The sequence below is a fragment of the Eumetopias jubatus genome, unplaced genomic scaffold (assembly GCF_037043125.1).
Source record: "Eumetopias jubatus isolate StellerSeaLion01/CBP00866 unplaced genomic scaffold, mEumJub1_p1.0 scaffold_3, whole genome shotgun sequence".
NCBI lineage: Eukaryota > Metazoa > Chordata > Mammalia > Carnivora > Otariidae > Eumetopias > Eumetopias jubatus.
Window position 1 is genome coordinate 178,199,488 of NW_028274809.1, and position 24,021 is coordinate 178,223,508.

A 24,021-nucleotide genomic window follows, 5' to 3' on the forward strand; every position below is an offset into this window, starting at 1 on the left:
ATTTAAAAGTCTGTGGACAAAATTCAGAAATTAAGTACAGATTCTCAAGTAATAATTATATCAGGAAATTTGATAAAATCATAATTGTTGGAAGGACCCATATTTGTAATTGGCCAAATGAAATTGTTTTTCTAATACAGTCATTCTCAACCTGGAGTGAGCATCAGAATCACCTGCAAAGCTTGTTAAGTAAATGCACACTCATGGGCCCCACACTTGGTGTTCCTGATTCAATAGGACCTGAATGAAGCAATAATTTGCATTTTAACAAATTTCCTGGTCCAGAGACCACACTTGCAGAATCACTGGTCTGATAGAAGGCAATGACTTTGGCATTCTTTTTGACCACTTCCTCTCAAAAGAAATGCAGAATGCTTGACAGGGTCACTCTCAAGATAATGATCATGTGACACTGGTATGTATGGTAGATTGAGGTAATAGTAGACTTGCTTGGGATAAATAGATTCAAGGATGATCACATGACTCACCTAAGGCCACAGAAACTCAAGTGTATCTGTCATGTAATTTAGTGGTATGCTCTCTTCAGTACTCTGTGTTCAACCAAAAGAAGTTTTTGGAATATTTACCCTTCTCCTAAAGGTTACACTTAAGGAATTTTATATATATATATATATATATATATATACACACACATATATATATATACACACACACACACATATATATTTATATATATATTTATTTTTTTAATTAAAAGTCTAGCAATACAGAGCAGATGGGCCACTCAAACAGCAAGGTAGTTTTGGCAAGTGATGTGATGAGCACTGGGTGTTATAACAAAACAGATGAATTGGTGACCAGTACCTCTGAAACTAATGAAGTAATATATGTTGGCTAATTGAATTTAATGAAAACATTAAAAATTCTTAATAAAAAATATAAATAAATAAATAAATGCACCATTAAGACAAAATTCCACTTTCCTAATTCCCCCCATGTCTGTATAATACAAGGACCAAACTGTTAAGACCAAACCCCAGCTTTGAATGTTAATAATTCGTTCAACAAAGGTTAGATTCATTTAGGTTGGTGAAGTTAGTAATGTACACTTCATAGCTCTATCTAAGTTGTGAGGAAGAAACTTTTAAAATTAGAACATTTTCATCCTATTCTGTAATGTTATACAGAATGTGTTTCTCATAAAAATCACTCTTGTGTTGTTCTGTATCTCAGTCATTGGGGAAAAGAAATGGAGACTCTGGGTGTTAAGAGAGACACAGAAAGGAAGAGGAAGAAAGGTTATGTAAATTGCAAGAGTCAGACTCATCTTTAATCTGTGCAGACACTAACTCTTCTGTTTGATGTGATTTCAGCCAGGGTCCTCTATCCCAAACATCTCTCCCCCAGACAACTTGTTGGATAATGAAATTCGCTGTAACATGAACCAATGTCTTTCATTTAATAATTAAAATCTTAATTCCTATCAATAAATAGAAGCCTCCCACGATCCAGGCTTTGAACTCAGGTGCACTTACGATGAAGTGCATATGATTAAACAGAACTCTGGTGAGGAGGTTTTGTGCCAGAAAGTATGAGAGAGCATGAATTCATTTGACAAATAACTATTGAGCATCTACTATGTATCAGACACTCTTCTTGGGACTTGAGCCTTAAGCCTTAAGCCTATCAGACCTCACTGGTCTGATAGAAGGCAATGACTTTCGCATTCTTTTTGACCACTTCCTCTCAAAAGAAATGCAGAATCCTTGACAGGGTCACTGGTATGTATGGTAGATTGAGGTAATAGTAGACTTACCTGGGATAAATAGATTTAAGGATGATCACATGACTCACCTAAGGCCTCCTTTGTGCTTTCTGTTTTGGAAGAAGGTATGGAGATAATCAGTAAATGGGAACACTACTGGGGGCCAAAAATGGAAGCAAGGAATCAATTAGGAGACATTCGCACTGCTTTATAAAGCAGGCGGAAAGTGAGGGAGGCCCCTATCACAGTGTTAGTTATAGAGCTAGCGAAAAGTGGTTGAGCTCCATCCAGATCCTGAAAGTATCAGCAATGGGACTTCTCAGTGGAGGGTAGAGACTGTGAGAACAAGAGGGTGGAGAATATGTGAAGATAGGAGAAAGCAGGAATTTATCCATTTTATTTTTATTTTTTTAAAGATTATTTATTTGTTAGAGAGAGAGCCTGCGTGTGGGGGCAGGGGGGAGAGGAAGAGCGAGAAGCAGACTCCCCACTGAGTCTGAGCCCCTACATGGGGCTCCATGTGGGGCTCTATTGGGGCTCAATTCCAGGACCCTGGGATCATGACCTGAGCCAAAGGCAAACATTTAACTGACTGAGCCACTCAGGCGCCCCGGAATTTATCCATTTTGAAAGGACGGGTGGATTGTGCTGGTTTATTATAGACCTGTGACTCTGACAAATTATCACTCTTCTGACTACCCTGCAAATAATCCCCCTCCCTCCTTCCCACTCCTCACAACTAAATACACTGGATTCTTCCCTGACTCAGGTGGTTACATTCCTTGTGCTGGAGAAAGAAGAAAGAAAGAAAGAGAGAGAGAGGAGGAAGGAAGGAAGGAAGGAAGGAAGGAAGGAAGGAAGGAAGGAAGGAAGGAAGGAAGGAGAGAAAGAAGGAAAGAGAGAAAGAAAGAGATGTCCATGGACATCATGCTGGCTTTGATATTGAGATAAAGAGATGACATTTCCTCATGGGAGGGCTAAACTAGTTGATAATCTGTTACTGTGCTACCTTTCAGGGCATGATCTACAATTAAAACACACACAGAGAGAGAAAGGACATTAAAGAATGTGATGGATCTGATTCAACCTCTTAAAACCAAAGAAATTCAAAATTAATGCCCAAAGTCTAAGAGACAAAGAGAGAGAGAGAAAGGAGGGAGGGAAGGGAAGAAGGAAGGGAAGGAAGGAAGGAAGGAAGGAAGGAAGGAAGGAAGGAAGGAAGGAAGGAAGGAAGGAAGGAAGGAAGGAAGGGAGGGAGGGAGGGAGGGAGGGAGGGAGGGAGGGAGGGAGGGAGGGAGGGAGGGAGGGAAAGAAAGAAAGAAAACGAAAGAAGGAAAGATGGTTCCTAGAGTCATTTTTAATTTGGGGAATCAGGAAAAGAAGTTTATAAGATGTAATGAGCGGGTTAATTTTCTTCATTTTAACTAAGGCTTCCTTTAAATTCAATTTGCACAATCAAAGGCTCTCACTGGAAACCTTATGATTTTAGGGGGCATGGTGTAAAATGTGGATGTCTTTGGCTCTCACGAACTTTGGGGTACAATTAAAAATACATCAGCATTGATATCATTAATTCCCAAGCAAGATACCCTTTCCCCTTCATAGTATACCTTTGACAGCTACTTCACGGATGCCCACCCATCAAGGTCTCTCTAGTCTTTCTAGATGAGTCCAGAATATTGGCACATATGTGCCCCCTACCACCTCACCGCTTCCCCTGCTCTGCTGCAGTTCCTAAGCCTGGGGCAGGGAGCAGCTTACATCCACCACTGCTGTTACCTGTGTCCGTGGGCTTGGTTGGATGCTGTTTCTTGGTGTTCCCAGGGCAGTAAGGTCTTTCGGTAGAAACAGAGTTTCAGTCCCTTGGTGGTTACTGTCCCAGGGCCAGACTGTGATTCCTTGGGCAGGGTAACACCCCTCTCCCTACCTTAGAGGCCCAAGTGGGACTCTCACAGTCTCCGGGAAGAAAAGTTGCTGCTCAACTTGTACTTATCCCCTTTCCTTCCTTAACCTCAGGTCTCTGCCCTGGGGCCAGACTCAGCATTAACACTAACTGGCCCCTGAATTCCTGCCATTTCCCAGACACCCCCAGCTGTTCTTGAAGATAGCTGCCCCTCCTTCCCCAAGCTTATCACCTCTGGCTAGTGGCCCACAAGTGGTTTAATCAGACACGAGCAAACTCTGAGTCCCTGTTTAGGCTCCGCGGGCACTCAGAGGACCACTCTATTTTTGTCTTGAAAAAAAGAAAGAAGTTTTTGGAAAATCAGCTTTGGACTAGACTCCTGAAAGCTCTGTTGAGTTAGTTGCACTTTATTTTCATCTGGCCACCTTTCTATCACTTTCCCAAATTAAATGGAGCACCCCCACCCTTGTGTTGTAAGTTGCCCTGGATTTCTACACAGACCCATGTGGGATGATAGAGTTTCAAGCCGGTGTTAACTTGAAACTTACTTGGAACGTTTTCAGTCCTGGCTTTCAGATTGTTTCTGTTCTTGTTCAAATGTGGCCATTGTTCTGTATTTTTGTTTCCGGGGGGGGGGGGTGTTTTGTTTTGTTTTTTTAGGATTTTTGTTTTTGTTTTTGGACATCCACTGGTCCATGGACATCATGCTGGCTTTGATATTGAGATAAAGAGATGACATTTCCTCATGGGAGGGCTAAACTAGTTGATAATCTGTTACTGTGCTACCTTTCAGGGCATGATCTACAATTAAAACACACACAGAGAGAGAAAGGACATTAAAGAATGTGATGGATCTGATTCAACCTCTTAAAACCAAAGAAATTCAAAATTAATGCCCAAAGTCTAAAGTCAAGTGTGCTATCTTAAGTACTGTGGAAGTATTTTGCTCTTGGGGAAAACATTAGCTAATGCCTGGATCTGAAAAATACCACAGCAGGATATATACCAAAAGCCAAGGTTTGCCTTAAGTTTTTATTCATCTTATTTTCATACATATGTATAGTTTACCACTGTACACTTATGATAAGAAGAAGGGTTTATAACCAACCTGTTTGACACGGTTTCTGTCTTTGTATATCTGAAATTGCCTGCATGGTCATATTCAAACCAATTCAGAAGAAATGCCTCCTCTTTCCATGAGCTGTGAAGATTTATATTTTTGACTTTGAAGTCAACAACTGTGTAGCATAAAATGCCAAATCAAATGCAACATCAAATTACCTTGTATTCATTTAAGTGAATTTGCAGATTTATGGCTGACTGGCACAGGTCCAGAAGGTCCAGAAAACCAGGGAAAGGACAATCACAGCAGATGACTGTAGGGAAGGAAAATGAAGTAAATATCTGGGAATTAATTACTTACAAGGTTAAGGTCCATTCTTGGAAAGAGTCAGGAGCAATTTATTCTGCAATCAATTTGCAAGCACCCAGAATGTAACAAAGTGGCAGGTAACATGGTCTGCTCAAAAAACAAACCATGACAAACAAAACTAATTTCCCTCTTTGACAAAGTGACTGATCCTGTAGACTGGAAGACCCCCCCCTGGTCACAGCCCAGTTTGAACTTTGCACAATTATCAATACTATTTCACATGGAGTGGTCATTGACAAGCTTACAAAAAAAATGGCTTGGGTAGAATAATTATCAGATAGATATTGAACTAGTTGGCAAAATGTTCTTAGGATTGGTGAGTAAATAGTATAAGAATGAGGTCGTGGTTATTTAGAAGTTTCCCACAGATCTGATTGTAGTTTTTTTTTTTTTTTTTTTTTTAATGAATGGTTTCGTGAAAGAATGTAAAACATGTTCAGAGATTTGAAGCAAAGTCAGCTTTGTTGAACATCTTTGCCAAACTCTCTAAATAGAAGATGGAGAATCCAAAATGAGTTTTAACAAATTAGAATTGTAATTTAAACTAATTGAGAAGGAATAGTTAAGTGTTTAGTGCTTAAAAAAAAAAGTATCTCCAAGGGAAAAAAATACTAAATCCCACAAATGCAAAATGTGAAAATAAAGCTGCTGTTTACGTTAGTATCAACTACTTGTTTTGCCTCTTTGTTGCATCTTTGCCCCTGACCACACTTCCTGTCCCAAGGGAAAGATGTAGGGCTCATCTGAGCCAGTCTTGTTACCATCATATATCAACAATGTCATTTGATTACTGAGAAGGTAAAGTCTTTTTGTACATTCAGTGAAGGGGTGTTTCTTTTAAGCTTTAATAACTGAAAGACCATAAATAGAGAGATAGGGCAATGAAGCTGCACATATCCCCAAGTATAGGAGGATAGTTGATTAACTCAAGAGAAAATAAGGGATACACAATTTTTTTATAGGATTGTCTTTAATTTTCCATTAAGTCATCTTTTTGATCAAGGATATCACACAACTAATGTATTTTGTCTATTTTTGTCACCAAATACATTTTTTTTTGGCTTTCTCAAAAATACTTCATAAGACTTCAGCGAGCTGGTCTGATGAGAAAAATAATGTTCATCTCTTATATAACAATATGGATTTTAAATGGATAATAACGATCATGGTCATTATTAGCAAGTGTTTTTATTCTTGAGAAAGTACTAAAAATAGCTGACAGTTATATAGTTTTACCATGTGCCGGACACTCTCATGATTACTTTTTGTATATTGTGTGATCTTCATAACATCCTATGAGAAAGTACTGTTAATATTGCCATTTTCTAGGTGAGGCACCAAGAGTAACTGACATATGCCTACATTCTCAACTTCTAGTAAAACCAAGAGAATTATGATTCCCACTAATTGTCATCATTGTGTCTTTCCAATTATGGCATGATGTATGTCCAGGCTAGCTTAGTGGTTTCTGTGTCTCAGTACAAGATAACAATGATGGGCGCCTGGGTGGCTCAGATGGTTAAGCGTCTGCCTTCAGCTGAGGTCATGATCCCAGAGTCCTGGGATCGGGTCCCGCTTCGGGCTCCCTGCTCCTTGGGAGCCTACTTCTCCCTCTGCTTCTCTGTCTCTCTCTGTCTCTCATGAATAAAAAAAAAAAAAAAAAAAAATAATGTTAACCTCATCAATTTCATATTACTAAATAAGTGAAAAAATATGCAATGATTGTTCTAAGAATTTTTAAAAGGAAACAACATCTTTAAAGTAATCAAATTAACATGCTCTAATTTTGCATAACCTCTGTGGAGAAGGTAGTCTCAGATTTATTTTTAACAAGAATTTGTTTGAAATGTTCTTCAGTAGCATTATTGAAATAAAAGAGCAAAACAGCCTAGTTAAATATTTTATTTTAAATATACAACTGATTCTAACTGTTTCATTTCAAAAGCCTTATGTAATTACTAAATCCCAGTAAGGATAATTATGATTTAAAAACATGTCAGGAGCGCCTGAGTGGCTCAGTCGCTTAAGCTTCTGCCTTCGGCTCAGGTCATGATCCCAGGGTCCTGGGATCGAGCCCCGCATCGGGGTCCCTGCTCGGTGGGGAGCCTGCTTCTCCCTCTCCCTCTCCCCCTGCTTGTGCACATGCTCTCTCTCTCTCTCTCTCTCTCTGTCAAATAAATAAATAAATAAATAAATAAATAATCTTTTAAAAAGAAATATTTCAGGGAAAATGGTTTTGTATGATATTTAAATACTAGTTCACAGAGTTTTCTTTTAATGAAGCACCATTTAGATTTTTAAGAATTTTTTATAATTTAAATATACATGTAAAAATTTAACTTTCTTACTTTATAAAAGCTTATCTATAAAACTTTTTCTAAATGAATAAAACTTTCATACTACATTGCAAAATATGTAATTATTTAAGAATCAAAATTAATTATAAAAGTGATGACACACATGTATCATCAGTGCCATGTGCAGTGGTATAAAATTATCAACGTTCTTTTTTTTTTTTTAAAGATTTTATTTATTTGACAGAGAGAGACACAGGAAGAGAGGGAACACCGCGGGGAAGTGGAAGAGGGAGAAGCAGGCTTCCCGCTGAGCAGGGAGCCCGATGAGGGGCTCGATGAGGGGCTCGATCCCAGGACCCTGGGATCATGACCTGAGCCAAAGGCAGATGCTTAACAACTGAGCCACCCAGGCGCCCCCTATCAGTGTTCTTTAAATTTGAATATTTTACCTTCCATGGTAATTTGCTAATGGTATCCTTATAGGTGAGCAATACATTTTAGGAGCATCTTAACATGAAACTGCTGTTGGGTTTCCTTACTCATTTTCTCATCAGGATAACTATGGATTTGTCCACAGCCGAGGTAATTTTAAATAATGAGAAGACAGTGGACAGGAGAAAATACTTGAAGCCTTTAGTAAGGATTACACACTACTCTTAGAGGAGGAGATTTTAGTCCTGGTCTTTTCCTTCATATGTATGTAGTTTCTTATTCTTGATTTATTTCCTTGATTAATATTCCTTGACTTTTATTTCTAACAAAATGTTTAACAGACACCTACAGAACATTCAAAAAGCACCATATGTTTGACTCTTGATTTTGATTTCCATTAGGCGTTTATTTGAAATGGAAATCTCTGAATAATCTTTTGGAATTTACACTCCAAGATCCCAATACTGGCAGCGATACGAAGTCATTGGTATTGTTAGCATGGTCAGTCTTGATTTATCTTTTTAGTATATTAGGTATAATGTAGGCAAATTAGAATTATTGGCCAATAGAGTTTTCGTCACATACACTAAAATAATGTTATTCTCAACCTTTCTTCTTTCTACCTTGGAACTGGCTTTGGGGGCCCACTTAATTTGACATATTTGGCACACTGAACCAGAACCTAGCTTGAAAAGACACAAAAACTACATTGGCAAATGATCTGCCAAGTGACCCATGAACAAAAGCGAGATTGGGTTGCCCTTTGAAATAAACCTATTTGAATTTTATTATCTCTGGAGCACCTTGTGTCTCTAATCTTGTGAAAGGTTAGCATTCCATCCATCAGAGCAAGATTAGAGTGTTGGTTGGTGTCTGCTCTTGGTGATAACTGAAGGCAGCAGTTGGAGTTGGAGGAAGGAGATTCATTACCATCAGTAGTTCAAAAAGAAAGGGGAAAATGGGCATAGAGAGAGTCATGTTTACAACATAAGCCACATATTCCTAGGTCAGGGTATTTAAAACCAAACCAAACCAAACACAAAAGACCGCTATGTTGGAGAAGCTTTGCAGAGCCCTTTAAGTGTGCAAAAAAGCAGAGCCGTTTTAAGACTACACTTTACAGAAATTATCAATTTCTAATATGTAGATAGATGCCTTCTTGAAAACCATTGCTAATTGCTTTGGGGGAGATTTTATGACATACATCAGAATAAAAATAAGAATGATATAATACCACTGTATAACATACAACAAACACATGTTATAAAACATCCAATAAAGTCTAAAATAATAAACTTGTGGTACGAATAAAAATTTTTGAAGATTACTCAACTGAATATCTTCTTTTGAATACTTTAATGTATGACCTATTTAATTCAGGAGTTGAAATATAAATAATATGAAAGTTACTTGTAAGCTTAAAATATGCCAATGAATCAAAATAAGCTTGTTTCTTATCTAGGATTAATTTGATTTTAACACTGTGAAGAATATGATGCACATATTCACCACTGTACAATTTTGCAAAAGATATCGGCATTCAGTCATTGATACTTTATGATATCTTTAATAATGATTGTTTTTGTTTGTTGCATTTTAACCGATTGATGTTATGAAAGTAAAATAGCCATTAAATAGCAAGAGATTAATGAATTCAATACTTTTTCTTTAAGAAGAACCTGGTAAATGACTGGCAAAGTAAAGCTAATCAATGTTAAGCAAATTTAGATCAATGTTAAATTAATTCATTTGCATTTATACCCTACACAATACTGAGGTATGTCTTATTATATACCTATACTGGGCTATCTATTATTTATTTTCTCATCGAAGTATATAATTACCTTTGAATTAAACATCTATGATGCCAAGTGAGGCTGATGGTCATTACCTCTTGACAAATTTAAGGAATAAAATGATTCTGAACACATGATTGGGGAGGCAGTGCACCTCTAAGTGTTATCCAACAAGCTCAAGCATTTGGTAAACTTCCTTTACTATTTTGGTTGTCAAATGTTTATGAAAACATTCTTATAATTACACAATTTATCATCCTATGCTAATAATTATCAAACCCCACCAAAAACTCTGTAGAGAAAACAGTGACTTAAAATTCATTATCATTAAAAGGACAATTTGGTGTTCTTTTTTCTTGAGTATGGGCTGACATCTCTGATAATGAACAATGGAATTTTATTGGCTACTGATTACATCAGTTTGAGAAATCCTTTCTCTGTCTAGAAAGAAATATAAATTATCTATATTTTTAAAAGTGTTCATTTGAATACCAAAAATATTCTTATTATCAGTGAATAATTACTAACCTTACTGGGACCATTATGTTACAACCAGCATGCTGTGTCTGCGAGACTACTCCTCCCTCTCTCTCTCTTTTAATTAAGTCCTTCTTACTAATCAGCATGCATTCACTAAGTTTAGAGTCAAGAGACTCAAATTCTACCCCTGCTAATTTGCTGATAAATTTGGTGATTTTTGAGTAAATTTCTTGTTTGTTTTGTGCCCTCTCCAGCATTTTTTTTTGTCTTAATTCTTGGACTTCCATTGGTAGATTTATTAGATAAACTAGTTTCATTTTATATTATTATTATTTTTTGGTCTATATTTTTAAATAAGTATTTCCCCCATCAACAAGCAGCATTTTTCTGTTTAAAAGGTCTTTTTATGTTAAAATAATACATATTATTTTCTTGTTTTTTAATTATGAATGTAATTTATAGTCATTATAGAAACTAAAGTAAGCAGTGTACAGAGAAGAAAATGCAAATAAATGATAACATTTTACCCATTATAAGCCATTTTTATTTTTTATTTATTTATTTTTTTGAAAGATTTATTTATTTGAGAGAGGGAGAGGACTAAAGCAGGGTGAGGAGCAGAGGGAGAAGCAGATTCCCCACTGAGCAGGGAACCCGATACAGGGCTCCATCCCAGGACTCCAGGATCATGACCTAAGCCGAAGGCAGCCACTCAACTGACTGAGCCACCCAGGTGCCCCTATAAGCCATTTTTATATGGGTGTTCTTATTTTTCTCAATGTGTATATACCTTTTTTTTTTTTTTTACAAAATTGGGATTGTACTGCATATATATTTTGGGATCATTTTCTTTTTAATTTTAATTTTTTTTAAGATTTTATTTATTTATTTGAGAGAGAGAGTGAATGAGAGAGAGAGCACAATCAGTGGGGAAGCGCAGAGGGAGAGGGAGAAGCAGGCTCCCCTCTGAGCAGGGAGCCCAGTGGGGGACTTGGCAGACGCTTAACCGACTGAGCCACCCAGGAGCCCCTATTTTCAGATCATTTTCTATCTCAGCATTTTCTGTTATCATGTCTTAACTGAAAGTAGATTTATTGTAAATCTGGTGATGTTTATGTTTTAAGACTCTTCACTTAAATATACCTTTTCAAGATCCTATACCTAATTTTGTATTATATCTGTTAAAGAGGATCCTCTAAATTATATAAACTTCACTCCTCATGGAATCTATAGGTACTGTTCCAGAAGTCAGACTGCCTAGGTTTGCAGTCCCAGCTCCCTCGCCTGTTAGCTCTGTACCTTGGAAGCTACTTAACTTTTTTGACCTCTGTTTCCCCAAATGCAGATGATAATAATCACTATCTCATAGGGCTGCTGATAAGATTAAATTAGTAAACATATGAGAAGTCCTTGGAATAGTAGCTAACTCATACTCAGTGCTTGGGAAGTGTTAGCTTTTAAATATTTTAAAAGCATAATTTTATATATAATGTAATATTTTACAGTGTGAATATATCCTTCCTTAAGGATTTTTAAGTTGTTTCCCTTTTCTGCTAATGTAAATAATAAGAGGAATATTTTTGCACATAAATCTTTAACCTTATCTTTGTAATTGAACTATTTCCTTTTATTAGTGTTCTTTTCTACTGTGGCATCCTGCATTTCACTTTTTCTTAAAAAAAATAATAATAAATTGGGGCTCCTGGGTGGCCCAGTCGGTTAAGCATCTGACTATTGATTTCGGCTCAGGTCATAATCTCACGGTCGTGGGATCAAGCCCAGCTCTGGGCTCCACACTGGGCGTGGAACCTACTTAACATTCTCTCTCTCTCCCTCTCCGCCCCCCCCCTTCTCGGGTATGCACGTGCTCTCTCTCTCTCAAAGTAAATAAGTAAATAAATAAATACTTAAGTAATAAATATTACAGTAGTTAAGATTCTTCTTGTACAAAATATAAAGACAAGTCGAAAAGCAAAGGTGGCATATAGCAGAATATATTGATACATTATTATTCAATTTATTTTTTAAAAACTCATACTTGGTACTGACTTTTGCTTTCATTTTAATTTAGACATCTCTTGAGCATACATGGTAAACTTGTTGTTCCAGGACTTTTTGTATCTTTTCAGCATAGCAGGTTTTTCATGGACCCAAAAGGATGTAACTTAACAATTCAACGTTAAATTTGGCTATAATACTTTCATTACAAATTTTATATTTAATTGTGCTTTCACAACTCAGAATTTCCCAGTACACCTCATGTCTTCCTTCTGTGTTATGTACTTAAATCTACATTATGTACTTAAACCCTAGTTACTCTGGAGCTGGTAGGCATTCCCTTTCCCTTTGGCTTTAATTAGCTCGGGTGTTATCAGACTCTATTCCTTTCTCTTCCCAGGCTGCACCCTTCCTTGCTCATCATGGGATAAGCTTATTATCCTGTTATCAAAGAAGAGGGTGCCTAGGGAGTGAGTGTTAGGTGCTGGAAAAGGACCAAGGGATGCAGGGAAAAGGCAAAGAGGCTAGCACACTCTTATCCCCCAAGACCACAGCCCGTGCACCTCACTTACTTTCCACATTTTGACCGATGGTGTGCTTTTCTTCCAGAGACCAGAACATGGGACTGAGAAAAGAGAAAAGGGAGCATAGTGAAGGATGGGAAGAAGAAGAGAATCGGGGCTGATGTGTAATATAACTCCTCCCTCCATCATCAGTCCTCCTTCCCTGTTCATATATCCACCACCAGGCACTGACTAAAATGAAAGTATTGGAGAATAGAAAAATGCTGCACATTGAGATCACGTGGGGAGCTTGAAGATGTACTGATACCTGGATCCTACTCCCGAGATTATCATTTCATTAGTCTGGAAAGCAACCTGGCCACCAGGATTCTTTTAAGTGAATTTAATGGGCAACCAAGGGCGAGAACCACCTAATTCTCTGAAAAAGAGAAGTCAGTTTCATTTGACTGTTCTTCCTTACTCTCCTTAAGCACCTGCGCAATCTCTTGTTGCAGTAACACCAGGTCCTTATCACTGACTTCTCACCTACATATTAGCTTTGGCCCCACTTCCCAGAGTCCACCCCTGGTTATTTGGTATTGGCAGATTTTTTCCCACCCCTGGCACAAGTAGGCAGGTGAAGAAATAAGGGGAGCTGGACAAAGAACTGGATTCGTGAATGGAAAAATAGATGCTCCAAATTTGGAAACCTAAAAAAACAAACCCTTGTTTTGTTCTGTTTTGTTTTCAGTTAAGGCAAATAAAAAGTTGGAAGTGATTTTAAAATCTATAATTTTGGTGCCTAATGGGTTAAACACACTGTGCGTCATGTCATCTCTGAAAGAAAAATGAGTTGTGGGCAAGGCCTAAAGGCGTTATCTGTAGACCAAGACAAAGGAGCTGTGCAGTGAGGAAAGTGAACTCGGGAAGCATCTCAGCTTTTAATTTCATATGCATTGCTTAGGGTGAGATGGAAACACCCTCTGCAGTCTCAAAACAGTTGTTTGCTTTTGGCAGCAACTGTCAGCAGATTTCAAATTTAATTCATGATTCCCAGAATTAATAGTTTATCTATACCACCTTGTGAACATAAATGGCCTAATCAGTCTTTCACACTTAAACGGTATCTTCTGGAGAAATAACCTACCAAGAAATAAAACATTTATCAATCTAATGTGTAAAGGATCACTAAGTATAGGGAAAAAAAAGTTTAACCTTGGGAAATGTGTGGTCAGGCCAACAATTTCTATAAACTGCCTTATTGCTTCAAATCTCCCCATATCAACCAATTACATAGGGGCTGCTTTCCAGGGAACTTTCCTTTTGAAACTGAATTACACCCCTGAATCTGAAAAGTCTGGAATTTATTCTCTTCAGGTGACTTAATTTAGTAGTATTAAATGGAAGGACTTTGCGAGGTATTGATTATTTTTAACAAACACTCATAATGACTTTTCATTAAAATTTTCTTCATGGAAAAGTCTAATTGATTAGATCAGATGCATTGGAAAAATATAAAGTGGTGATGTCCAATTGACCTAAATAATGCATTTAAAAAGGCATTATTATATCCTTGGTTTTCTTGATTGATTGGTCAGAAGTATTTCCCTAGACCCCTTATGTTTTCACTTATTTAAGACCTAATTTATAAGAGTTTCCAAAACACAATGGGAGTAATATAATAAAAATAACCTTTGGATTAACATAGTGAGCAGTTTTTGAATTATGTATTGTAATATTTTTGATAGCAGATATATTTATTTTCTAAAAATAATTCTTCTAGATTTATGGTAAGCACTGTATTTTGGTATAGGGCCTTGTAAAATGTTAAAAGATCGTTTAAATTTCTATTTTTATTACTTACCATAAAGAGAAAGTTAAAATGGAAAATTATGAAATTATTTTTATAATTTTATTGGTGGTTTTTTTTTTCTGTTCCTTTTTCATTTTATACTGTCTGTTTTATATGCCGGGTTTACTGTGGGATTTTCTCCTCATGAAAATGTCCAGGGGCTCATTAAACCACAACATTAGAAAAATTTAGGGGTGTCTACTCTAAAATCACTGAAGTCACCTAAATCCTCTAAATCATTAAAGTGATTTAAGAATTTACTTTTGGATTTTAATTACCTTGCAAGGGAATATAAAGAGATGAATGGGCTGCAGGGTTGTCAAAGCAAATTTTAACATATAAGAACACTATGTCTGAAACTAGTGATGTCCTATGTGTTGGCGAATTGAATTTAAGTAAAAAAATAATGGAGAAAAGGAACTTTTATTCTACTACTTAGAGATAACAGACTAATAATTAAATTGTCTTCCCACGTACAAGAAATTAAAGGCATAATACATTTTGTTGAATTAATTTTCTCCAAACATTTCACTTACAGTTCTGACCCTTTATGCCAGGGATTGGCAAAATTTTTCTGTAAAGGCATGGATAGTAAATATTTGGGGTATTTTGAACCACATAAAGTCGCTGTTGGTAATTCCTCTCTGTTAACATTAGCATTTTATTGTATTTTATTCAAACAGTTAAATGTATAGGTGAATGAATGTGTTCATGGATGTGTATACTTGATAATGTACACATATGATAAAATAATATATACAATATATGTGTGCATATATCAGAAATGAGAGACATATTTAGTCAAATAATTTTAGCCTCCTTTTGTGTGCCACTGTTCTATGCCCGATAGCTGTAATCCCAGGATCTGTGAGTAGTTTTCTTCTACTAGAAGCTACCCCTTTGAGGAAGATATACCAACCTGAGGGATATGAGGATGCCCTCCAGTCTCAGTTATCTACGTGAACTAATTGGTATTAGTGGAAAAAGTAATCACACATGAAAATTATTTGTAATAAATAGTTTAGATTTGACTTTAGAATGCATTTTGCAATTTTTATTTATATATGGTTTTACTCAGTATCCTCAGAATTAATTTGAATTAATCATTCAAATCCCAGTGTGAGAGTTTGCCTTACAAAAAACTACAAAGCCACCCCACTTTCTTGTTCTTTCTTAGAATTCATCCTTTCTCCTAAGGTTTGGAGCTCTGGGTGGCATGCTAGTTGAATGGTCTAGGGCAACTTGCTTATTTCTGAGTCTCAGTTTCCTCATCTGCAAACTAGGTCTACCAATATCTGATTTGCATAAAGTATGCATAAATCCCATAACACCATGCCTTATGTAGTGTGTGATGCTCATTATATATCAGGTAACTGTTTCAGTTCTATCTCTAGCTAGGTTTGAAATTACCATGATGGTAATTTGATCATTTCAAATCCATTTGTCCTCTTCATTTAAGGTTTGGTATCTTGACTTTCCTCCAAAATTGTAACAGATGCAAATGGAAATAATGAAGATATTATGTTACCATATTGATCGCATTTTAAAACAGTTTGTGATGGGGGTGGGGAGCTCTTACTTATCTGACAGAAACTTGGTTAAATAATCCCTCAAACAGGAAAGATATGGATTACTATTATTAGAATCACTTTGAAATTATATAGCCTATTGATTCCTGGGATGAACTGACTGAGTAAATCATATTGCTTATTAGAATAAATTTAATCTATAGAAACATACATATACACACACAGCAAGAGAAGGTATGAATTAAGAGATAAAGAAGTCATAAATAATAAAAGAATTTTTGCTTACAGAAACATTGTCTCATAATAGGCTCTCTTTTTGAACCATTTGTTATTTTGAAAATAATTTGATATAATTTCAACCTCATAATTTTTAAAAATGTATACTGAGGGTTTCCGTTTCTTACAGAAAAACACAAACGATATTTAGGAAAAACTGCTAAGACAATATAATAGAATATCTATTATAGATTCAAAAGCGGCTTGGGAGTTCATTCAAACATAGCATGCAGGGCATTGCTTAGGTGAAGGATGCAAGAAAACTTGAATGCAGTCAGCGTGGTGAGATCACAAGCTATGAGGTCAAGGTCCAGCAGGGCTAGCAGCAGGAGAGGCAGTAATGAAGCCAAGCAAAGCATGGCTCGGGACTGAGAGAGCTGTGTCAGAGAGGAAGTGAGGCTCTGGTAAGGCAGTCTTGATAAGGAACATATTTTTGGAGAGGGGCCGTGAGGCCTTCTAGGTAGAGATGCACAGGAACTTGGAGCATGGGAGAATATGAATGTTTGTGTCTGTTTCACTGTACAAGAGTTTGGAGGATGTCAGGATGCCATATCAGTTATGTCCTGCTCTACAATGGCCTGTAGCATCTCTCTCCCTCTAACGTGGGCCCATGAAGTTATATCATTATCTAAGAAGAGCCCAGATCAGATAGAATCAAGGTACATTTCACTGGACGCTCATGTTCCTCCATCTATTTATTCACTCACTAGTCACCACTTTCTAAAGCCCTGCCATATAATGGGCACCAGACATGGAATTGGTAATATTGGCCACCAACAATCTAACCCACGAGTATAATGTGTATTTCAGCTGCTTTCACTGAGAACACAGATCCTCAAGTTTATCTCGAAAATAAATTGTAGGGCTGTTTCTCTAAATGTTCTGGTCTTTTCTCTGAATGTTTTCATATCCTATTTTTAGACCTCTGGAATTTATCAGTAGGAAGGTAACTCTCCAGGGTGGATTAAGAGTGATTTTTGTCTCCCCAAGGGACGTTTGGTAATGTCTGGAGATGTGTTTGGTTGTCAGTACTGGGGGAAGGATGTGCTGTTGACAGTGAGTAGATAGAGGTCAACAATGCTGAGGTCGAGACCCCCCGATATAGAGGACCACATCCAACTGTCCTTGCCATGGAAGCTACAGTGTGCCAATGGTGACACTTCATGTGGCAAGGACTCTCTGAGCAACCCCAGTGTTTACCTCTTCTCATAGGGTCTCACCTCCGGAGAGTTGGAAGAGATATGCCATTCAGGGACCATGTATTCTCACCCTCAAAGTCTAGCATAGAAGAGAGTAAATGGCGCTATGGTTCTTCTTCCACGAATGCTCCTCATTAACTCAGCATTTTCCTGGTGGTCCTGTCTGGTTATTATGTAAGCAAGGAGTAAAAAAGAAATCATCTCATAAGATGTGCCTGAACACTGACAGGTGTATGGAGAATGAGGAAAGACACCACTATTGACTTGTCCTTGAAAAAGGCATGGGGCGGGACAGGAGGGGGCAGGGTCGTAGCTTTATTGTGTCTGTGAATCATAACCCTTACTGGACATCAGCTTTCCCAACCATTTTACCCTCCAGGACAGCTCCTCTGGGTCTTTCCTTAACCAGACCTTGGACACTGGGCTGACTGAACCGATTTAACATGCTTTTGTGGAGGGGAGGGGAGAAAAGAAGAGATTAGGAGAGAAATACACTCAACATGAATATGTGGGTTTAATGAAGCAAACTTAGGATACCCGCTTCCCATGGCAGGACAGGTGCTATCGGTTACCAAGTATAGAAATACCATCTCCACTGACTGGAGACCAAAGCCTCTACAGTCATTGGGTTTTGTGATCACACGAATTTACACCACCATCTTGAAGCACTCATTTCAAACAAGCTTTCAATGAGAAGTGTTTTGGAAAGCAGGAGAGTAGGAAAATGCTACAATTTCTAGGTAAATGTCGTACAGCACTTAATCCAATCTTCACGCACAGTCCGCCTGTGATGGCATTGACAAGACATCTCCAGATTGATTGGGCAAAACTTTTGCCGTTTCCGTGGACTGCAGATTCCTCGAGAGCCTCTTGTCTGCCTTTCCCCTCTTGCTGGCACCTCCCTTCGGCCCTGTGTGCACCTTACATTTTGATCCATTCATTCGGCGGCTTCATTTGAAGCCTTTCTCGGGTATCCTCAGGGCAACTTTTGGCTCCTTGGAGTTGATTTTTGCCCCTTCAGAGGCTTCTCCAAGCGATCAGGCAGCATGCAGACTTCTTTTTTTGCCTTTGGAACAGTGGTGGTTTTTATCTACAAGATTGTTCCCCCACTTAAAGCAATCTCCCCTGCAGCTAACAGCTGTCTGCATCCAGATCTCCCCTCTAGGTGAATAAAATCCTTCCAGAGGCTAATGCTGGCTGGAAAAAGTGCTTCTGTGCATCTAAGAAGCATAACAGAGCCCTAAGCAACAACCTTTGATGTATATTTCGTCAATGGGGAAGAGAAGAAGATCAAAAACATTTTTTCTACCAAACTGTTTCTTGCAGATGAAAATTTTTGTTGACTCAAGGCTTTACCCAATGTGAGGTTTGTCCTCACCGATTAAATGAAGCCTGGATTGAGATCGTTTTTTCCCTACATTGCTCTTCAATTTCGTTCTCTGTGCTGTGTGGGCATAATACTTCATCAGCAAAGTGGGTCCAATAACTGTCTTCCAAATCTCTATCTTGTTTGGTTTGCTGAGAAACAATTTTCATCCAAGCATAAAATACTTTGTTCAAAGAGTCAACCTTCAAAAGGTGGAATTCTAAGTCTGTGAGCAAGCAGACTAAAAATGAAATGAGAGTACTTATTTTTGGAGGACATTAGTTTTGCCTCAGTACCTTGGATCCCCATCTTTCATAAGATCTAAGATCAATGTACCTTAAGGTAGCAACATTTGTCATAATTGCCTGATACATTAGCATCTTTCAATACCAAATATTAACTTTGACTGTGAGATCACTAAACCATATAATGATTTTGAACAAGGAATAATAACTTGACTTTTGAGGACCAGTGAAGCTAATAGCAAACTTTGGAGACAATGACATACCCTTAGACAGAATTTAAGCTTAGAATCTAATGAAAAGTTTCTTAAGCCCTATTTATTGAAAGATGAGAACTTGGTTTCATTATTCAGTTCTGAATACTAATTTAGGCATACAGAAGCAAACCACAAGGCACAATAAGTGAGCAGTTTGTTTTTAACCATTCAGCCTCAAAGCAGGCATAAGTCTAATATTTCATGTTCCCTGTATCAGGAGGGGAAGAGCCTAAGGAATGTTACTTTCAGTAAAAGCAAAAAATAAAAAATAAAAATTTCATCCTCATAGAGAAGCATTTATACCCCCAGTCTTTGCAGAGCAGTGAGAATGAGAAGATTTTTTTTTTTACTTTTTTTTAAGCTCTTTGAAAATCCAGACCACACTATTGATTACTAACTATTCATTGCTGAAGGCAGTACTCTGTATTCAATAAATTAGGCTTTAATTCCTGAGTCCAACAAAATAATTGACCTCAAAAAGAAGATAAATGAATAGGCTGTCCTGAGCTCATGATTAGAATCCACTTTCCAGTCTCATTATATTAGTATTTTTCAATTCAGTGATTTTTCCATTCTTTTTTAGTTTCGTTCACAATCTATAACACCTTTCACCCTGCTCCTCTATGAACAAGGCCAAGCTATTTCCATTCTTGGTTTCAAGAATGAAAGGTTTTAATATGGCATTTTTATACTTTAGTATTAATATTGATCATTTAATATCATTTCCATTTTAGGACAGACTAGGTAACTAATATTTCTGAAAAATTCTGAAATGTTCTTGATTGCATAAAATCCTATATAACATAGACATCAAGCATACAGAAATATTTTGATTAATTGATACTTTGAAAACTTTGAAAAATTTACTCTATTTGCATCAATGCCGATTTTCCTTACTGAATCCTTGAAGATTAGGGAGGTTTAATAACATTTATCCTGATTTTACATTTGAGAAAATTTAAGATAAGAAATATTTTGTCGCTTGAACAAGATCACACAGGGTTTATAAACCATGACTTAGGAAATCCCTCACTTTTTACTGCCACTATAGCAACAGAATTCCTATATTTAGGAAAGTATATTCTTTCATAGTAAAAAGGTAAACATGTGAATAGAGTCCTTTTTAAGGTTTGATGCTTTGGTTTGTTTCATTTAAAAACAACTATAAAATAATCCTTATTATTGTACAGGCACCATCTAACGATTGCAACAGTGGTTCAATGTTATATTATTCAGAATTGAAGTGGCTAAATCAAGGTCTTCTGATAAAGCAGAAGTGAGGTGTGGCTTCCAAGGAATCTGTAGAGAGATTCATGTCTTCTTTCCTTCTGTGTCTCAGGAGCAAACCCCCCAAAGTTCCAGAAAAAAAGATACTATTTGTTTGTTTGCTTGTTTTTGTTTGTGTTCCTACTGGGATTCCTTGAGGTGTCCTGGCCTTGCTTTGTCCTTGCATTAGCTGAGAGGGGACATGGTATCAGAGAGCAAAGAGAATTATGAGAGGTAAAAAAGGATCCCTCTGATGTTGGGAACCTGGATTTATAAACTCGGACACATTATCTCTTCTTAGCCTTTTCTCTACCCCAAATTACATTCTCCAAATGGGATAAGACTTGAGCTTACTCTCCTGAGGCTCATCTGTGCAAATGGATAGGTGTCCTTACATACATGAAGTATGTCTTGAAGAATGTCCTCATATGAGGCCCAAAGAGGCTAACAGTACCCAGTGACATTAATTTCCAATTTCTTGCATCCTATAAGTGAGTCCACTAATATTCAAGTTCTGCTGCAGGATAGCAGAGTTCTTGGTATACTCTTTTTCAGTTAGAACTTCTTAGGCAGAAGGCCCTATGTTTTATTCAAATTCTATAAAATGATAGTTTATATTTATAATGATAATGCAAAGTACTTCATAACTTTCTGATTCATTATGGCAAGCTAAATTACGTTCATTAGAGCTTTGGTATTAAGTGAATTTAATTGCATTATGAGTCTCTTAACACTGATAATTGATTGCTATATATAGCAACTACAGAGTCCAAAATATTGCACTAATTTAAATATCCCATTTATGAACTATTCCAAATAACAGCAATTTAATAGAATTTAATGTTAGAACAGATTTGTAAACAGGCTGGAGCAAAAGTTTTTATCAGTATGCATTAGTTATTATGTTAATGACAATACTTTGCAACATATTTTGATTTGAGTTTATATCAAATTAAGATTTCCTAAAATTTAACAATAAATGAAAGAAGAACCCAGCTACTTTGGAGGAGTAGTAAATGGTATACTCCTAAAGTTAACGAATGCTCTTTCAAGTGGAAATCATGTGGTGTTGTTTTCTTTGACTCATGGAAGATCATAGATGTAGGGCAAAACTTACGTAAAATATTATCACCGGTTCATTGATACTTAATCACAGGATATATTTTTGTATGAAAAGGACCTTTAGAAACCATTGTTTCTAAGTTAAGTAGATGCATTGGGCATTCTAGATCTTACCAGTTTATGACCGTGTTCTTGTTTTCTTTGCAGAATTTTTCCGAGAGCTCCTGGAGAATGCAGAAAAGTCACTGAATGATATGTTTGTACGGACCTACGGAATGCTGTACATGCAGAATTCAGAAGTGTTCCAGGACCTTTTCACGGAGCTGAAAAGATATTATACCGGGGGCAATGTAAATCTGGAGGAGATGCTCAATGACTTCTGGGCTCGGCTCCTGGAACGTATGTTCCAGCTGATAAACCCACAGTATCACTTCAGCGAGGACTACCTGGAATGTGTGAGCAAATACACAGACCAGCTGAAGCCCTTTGGAGATGTACCCCGGAAACTGAAAATTCAGGTCACCCGCGCCTTCATTGCTGCCCGGACTTTTGTCCAGGGGCTAACTGTGGGCAGAGAAGTTGCAAACCGAGTTTCCAAGGTAATTGAAAATCTGCTGTCTTTCTAATTGGCCTTCCTCTTTTGCTCTGTTTTTAAACAACTGTTTAAAAAAAAAAAACAAACAAGGTAAAAGTTCTCCCTTACAGCAGTCCTTGCTCTTAGAGAAATCAGATAAAATGTCAAGGTTTAATTCTGGTTTTTTTTTCTTACTTTGTGTGAGAGAGACAAGATTTCAATCCATTCCATGTTTGGAACATAATGTCAATATTTATCAGCGATATAGCAGAGAAGCTTTTATCAGGAATGGTGCGGAAACAGGTGTTTTGTAACCATGACCACTTGGCACTTGTGATCAGAGTTTTCAGAACGATAAATAGTCATGAAACAGTCCATCCGGAGGTTATAATCCTTGAGGAAGTCACAAGGCGATAGTCTTCCTGAGGTCTGCAAGTAGAGACAAGCTGCTGTTCAGGACACCAGCTCCCCCCATTTCTTCTTCTTTATCACTCTTGTGAAAGTGGCCAAATTCCTTAGTAGTGGAGGAAGATCCCTTTGCCTAACACCTGTAGAACTGGATTAGGGAGGAATAAGGAATACAAAGTATAGATTCTGGCTGAGAATTCCTTTTGTTATCCATTAGCTTTGTAATTCAATGCCATGTATTGCATTGGGCCTAAAAGCAGGATAAATCGCTAATACACATCATGCCTTTCCTTGAGGATGTCTCTAAACCTTTAATGCAAGGGGTCTTTCTCCACTGCTTGCTTTAAACATAGACTGTTTCCTGTGTATAGGATATTTGCCTTGTGTTTAAATTCTTCCTTGACATTCAACTGTTCTTATGAATTGGGCTTGCCCATTTATGAGGTTAACCCAACAAATAAACTGAAAGATGGTTTACTCTAAGAGGTAAAGTAAAAACAATAGCTAACAGGAATCTGGTATTATGTCGCCTAAAAAGGTCATATTTGTACAAAGATTAATGACAAAAACTACTTTCTTATTGCAGGGCTGTGACAAAGAGCCACATATTTCTCAAAACTATTGGTACCGTCCTACCATGTTTCTTTTTGCTCCACTTTGATGTCCTCAGTATTTACATCTTGCATAAAAACTGTGTATACCCTTAAAAAATGTTTCTCCATGGCACTATTTATAAATTTCATAGCAATCCATTTTTAAATTACCTGTTCCTACCCAGTTTATGTGAGCATATGGAAAGACTATTTTCAAGAAGGCTCTAAAAAGGTAATCACATGGGACTTAATAGGATAAAGGACATATTATTCTGATGTAAAAATCAATGTTTTTTTTTAAATTGAAAATCAACAATATTCTAGATACCAAAGGAACTAGAGCCCCAAAAGTGGATTAATAAGGGATGAACCAGGTAGAATAGCAGGAGGAAATGTGATCATCTGGGAAAAATCTGTAAAATATAGAGAAGTACAAAAAATAAATATGTATCCCATATATTCTTGAACAGATAGCTTTTTTGTTAAAAAAAAAAAGTAGCTTTAGTTACAGTGCCTTCATATTGAAGTCTTTGCTTTTGTTGAAGAATGAAACACACAACCAGCTTTTAAAACAACACAAGGTAAGAAATTCAAACCAGGAACTGATTGATGTATGCAACATCCTTGATTGTTTACTTGGATTCTGGCTGAGTGTGAATAATGTTTAGAAGTCTATATTTTGGCCTGGGGATGTGCTGGTGCGATAAGAGTGTTTTCTAGCAAAGTATTTAAAAAGCCTCAGGGGAAGCTGCTGCCGATTCTCAGAAGGTGGCATTAACAACTGCCCAGAACTGGCACCTCCCTTTTAATCATTCCCTGACTGTTCAGTG

The 24,021-nt window shown here is 37.1% G+C and overlaps 1 protein-coding gene across 2 annotated transcripts in view; it reads left to right on the forward strand.

The window, feature by feature from the left end:
- Positions 1 to 24,021, forward strand: part of GPC6 (glypican 6) — a 1,069,763-nt gene that overhangs the window by 517,533 nt on the left and 528,209 nt on the right. For both annotated transcript variants that reach the window (XM_088022217.1, XM_028112064.2), the window contains exon 3: positions 21,824 to 22,215. In XM_088022217.1, the coding sequence (XP_087878343.1) occupies positions 21,824 to 22,215 (392 nt within the window). The remainder of the gene's footprint in view (positions 1 to 21,823; positions 22,216 to 24,021) is intronic.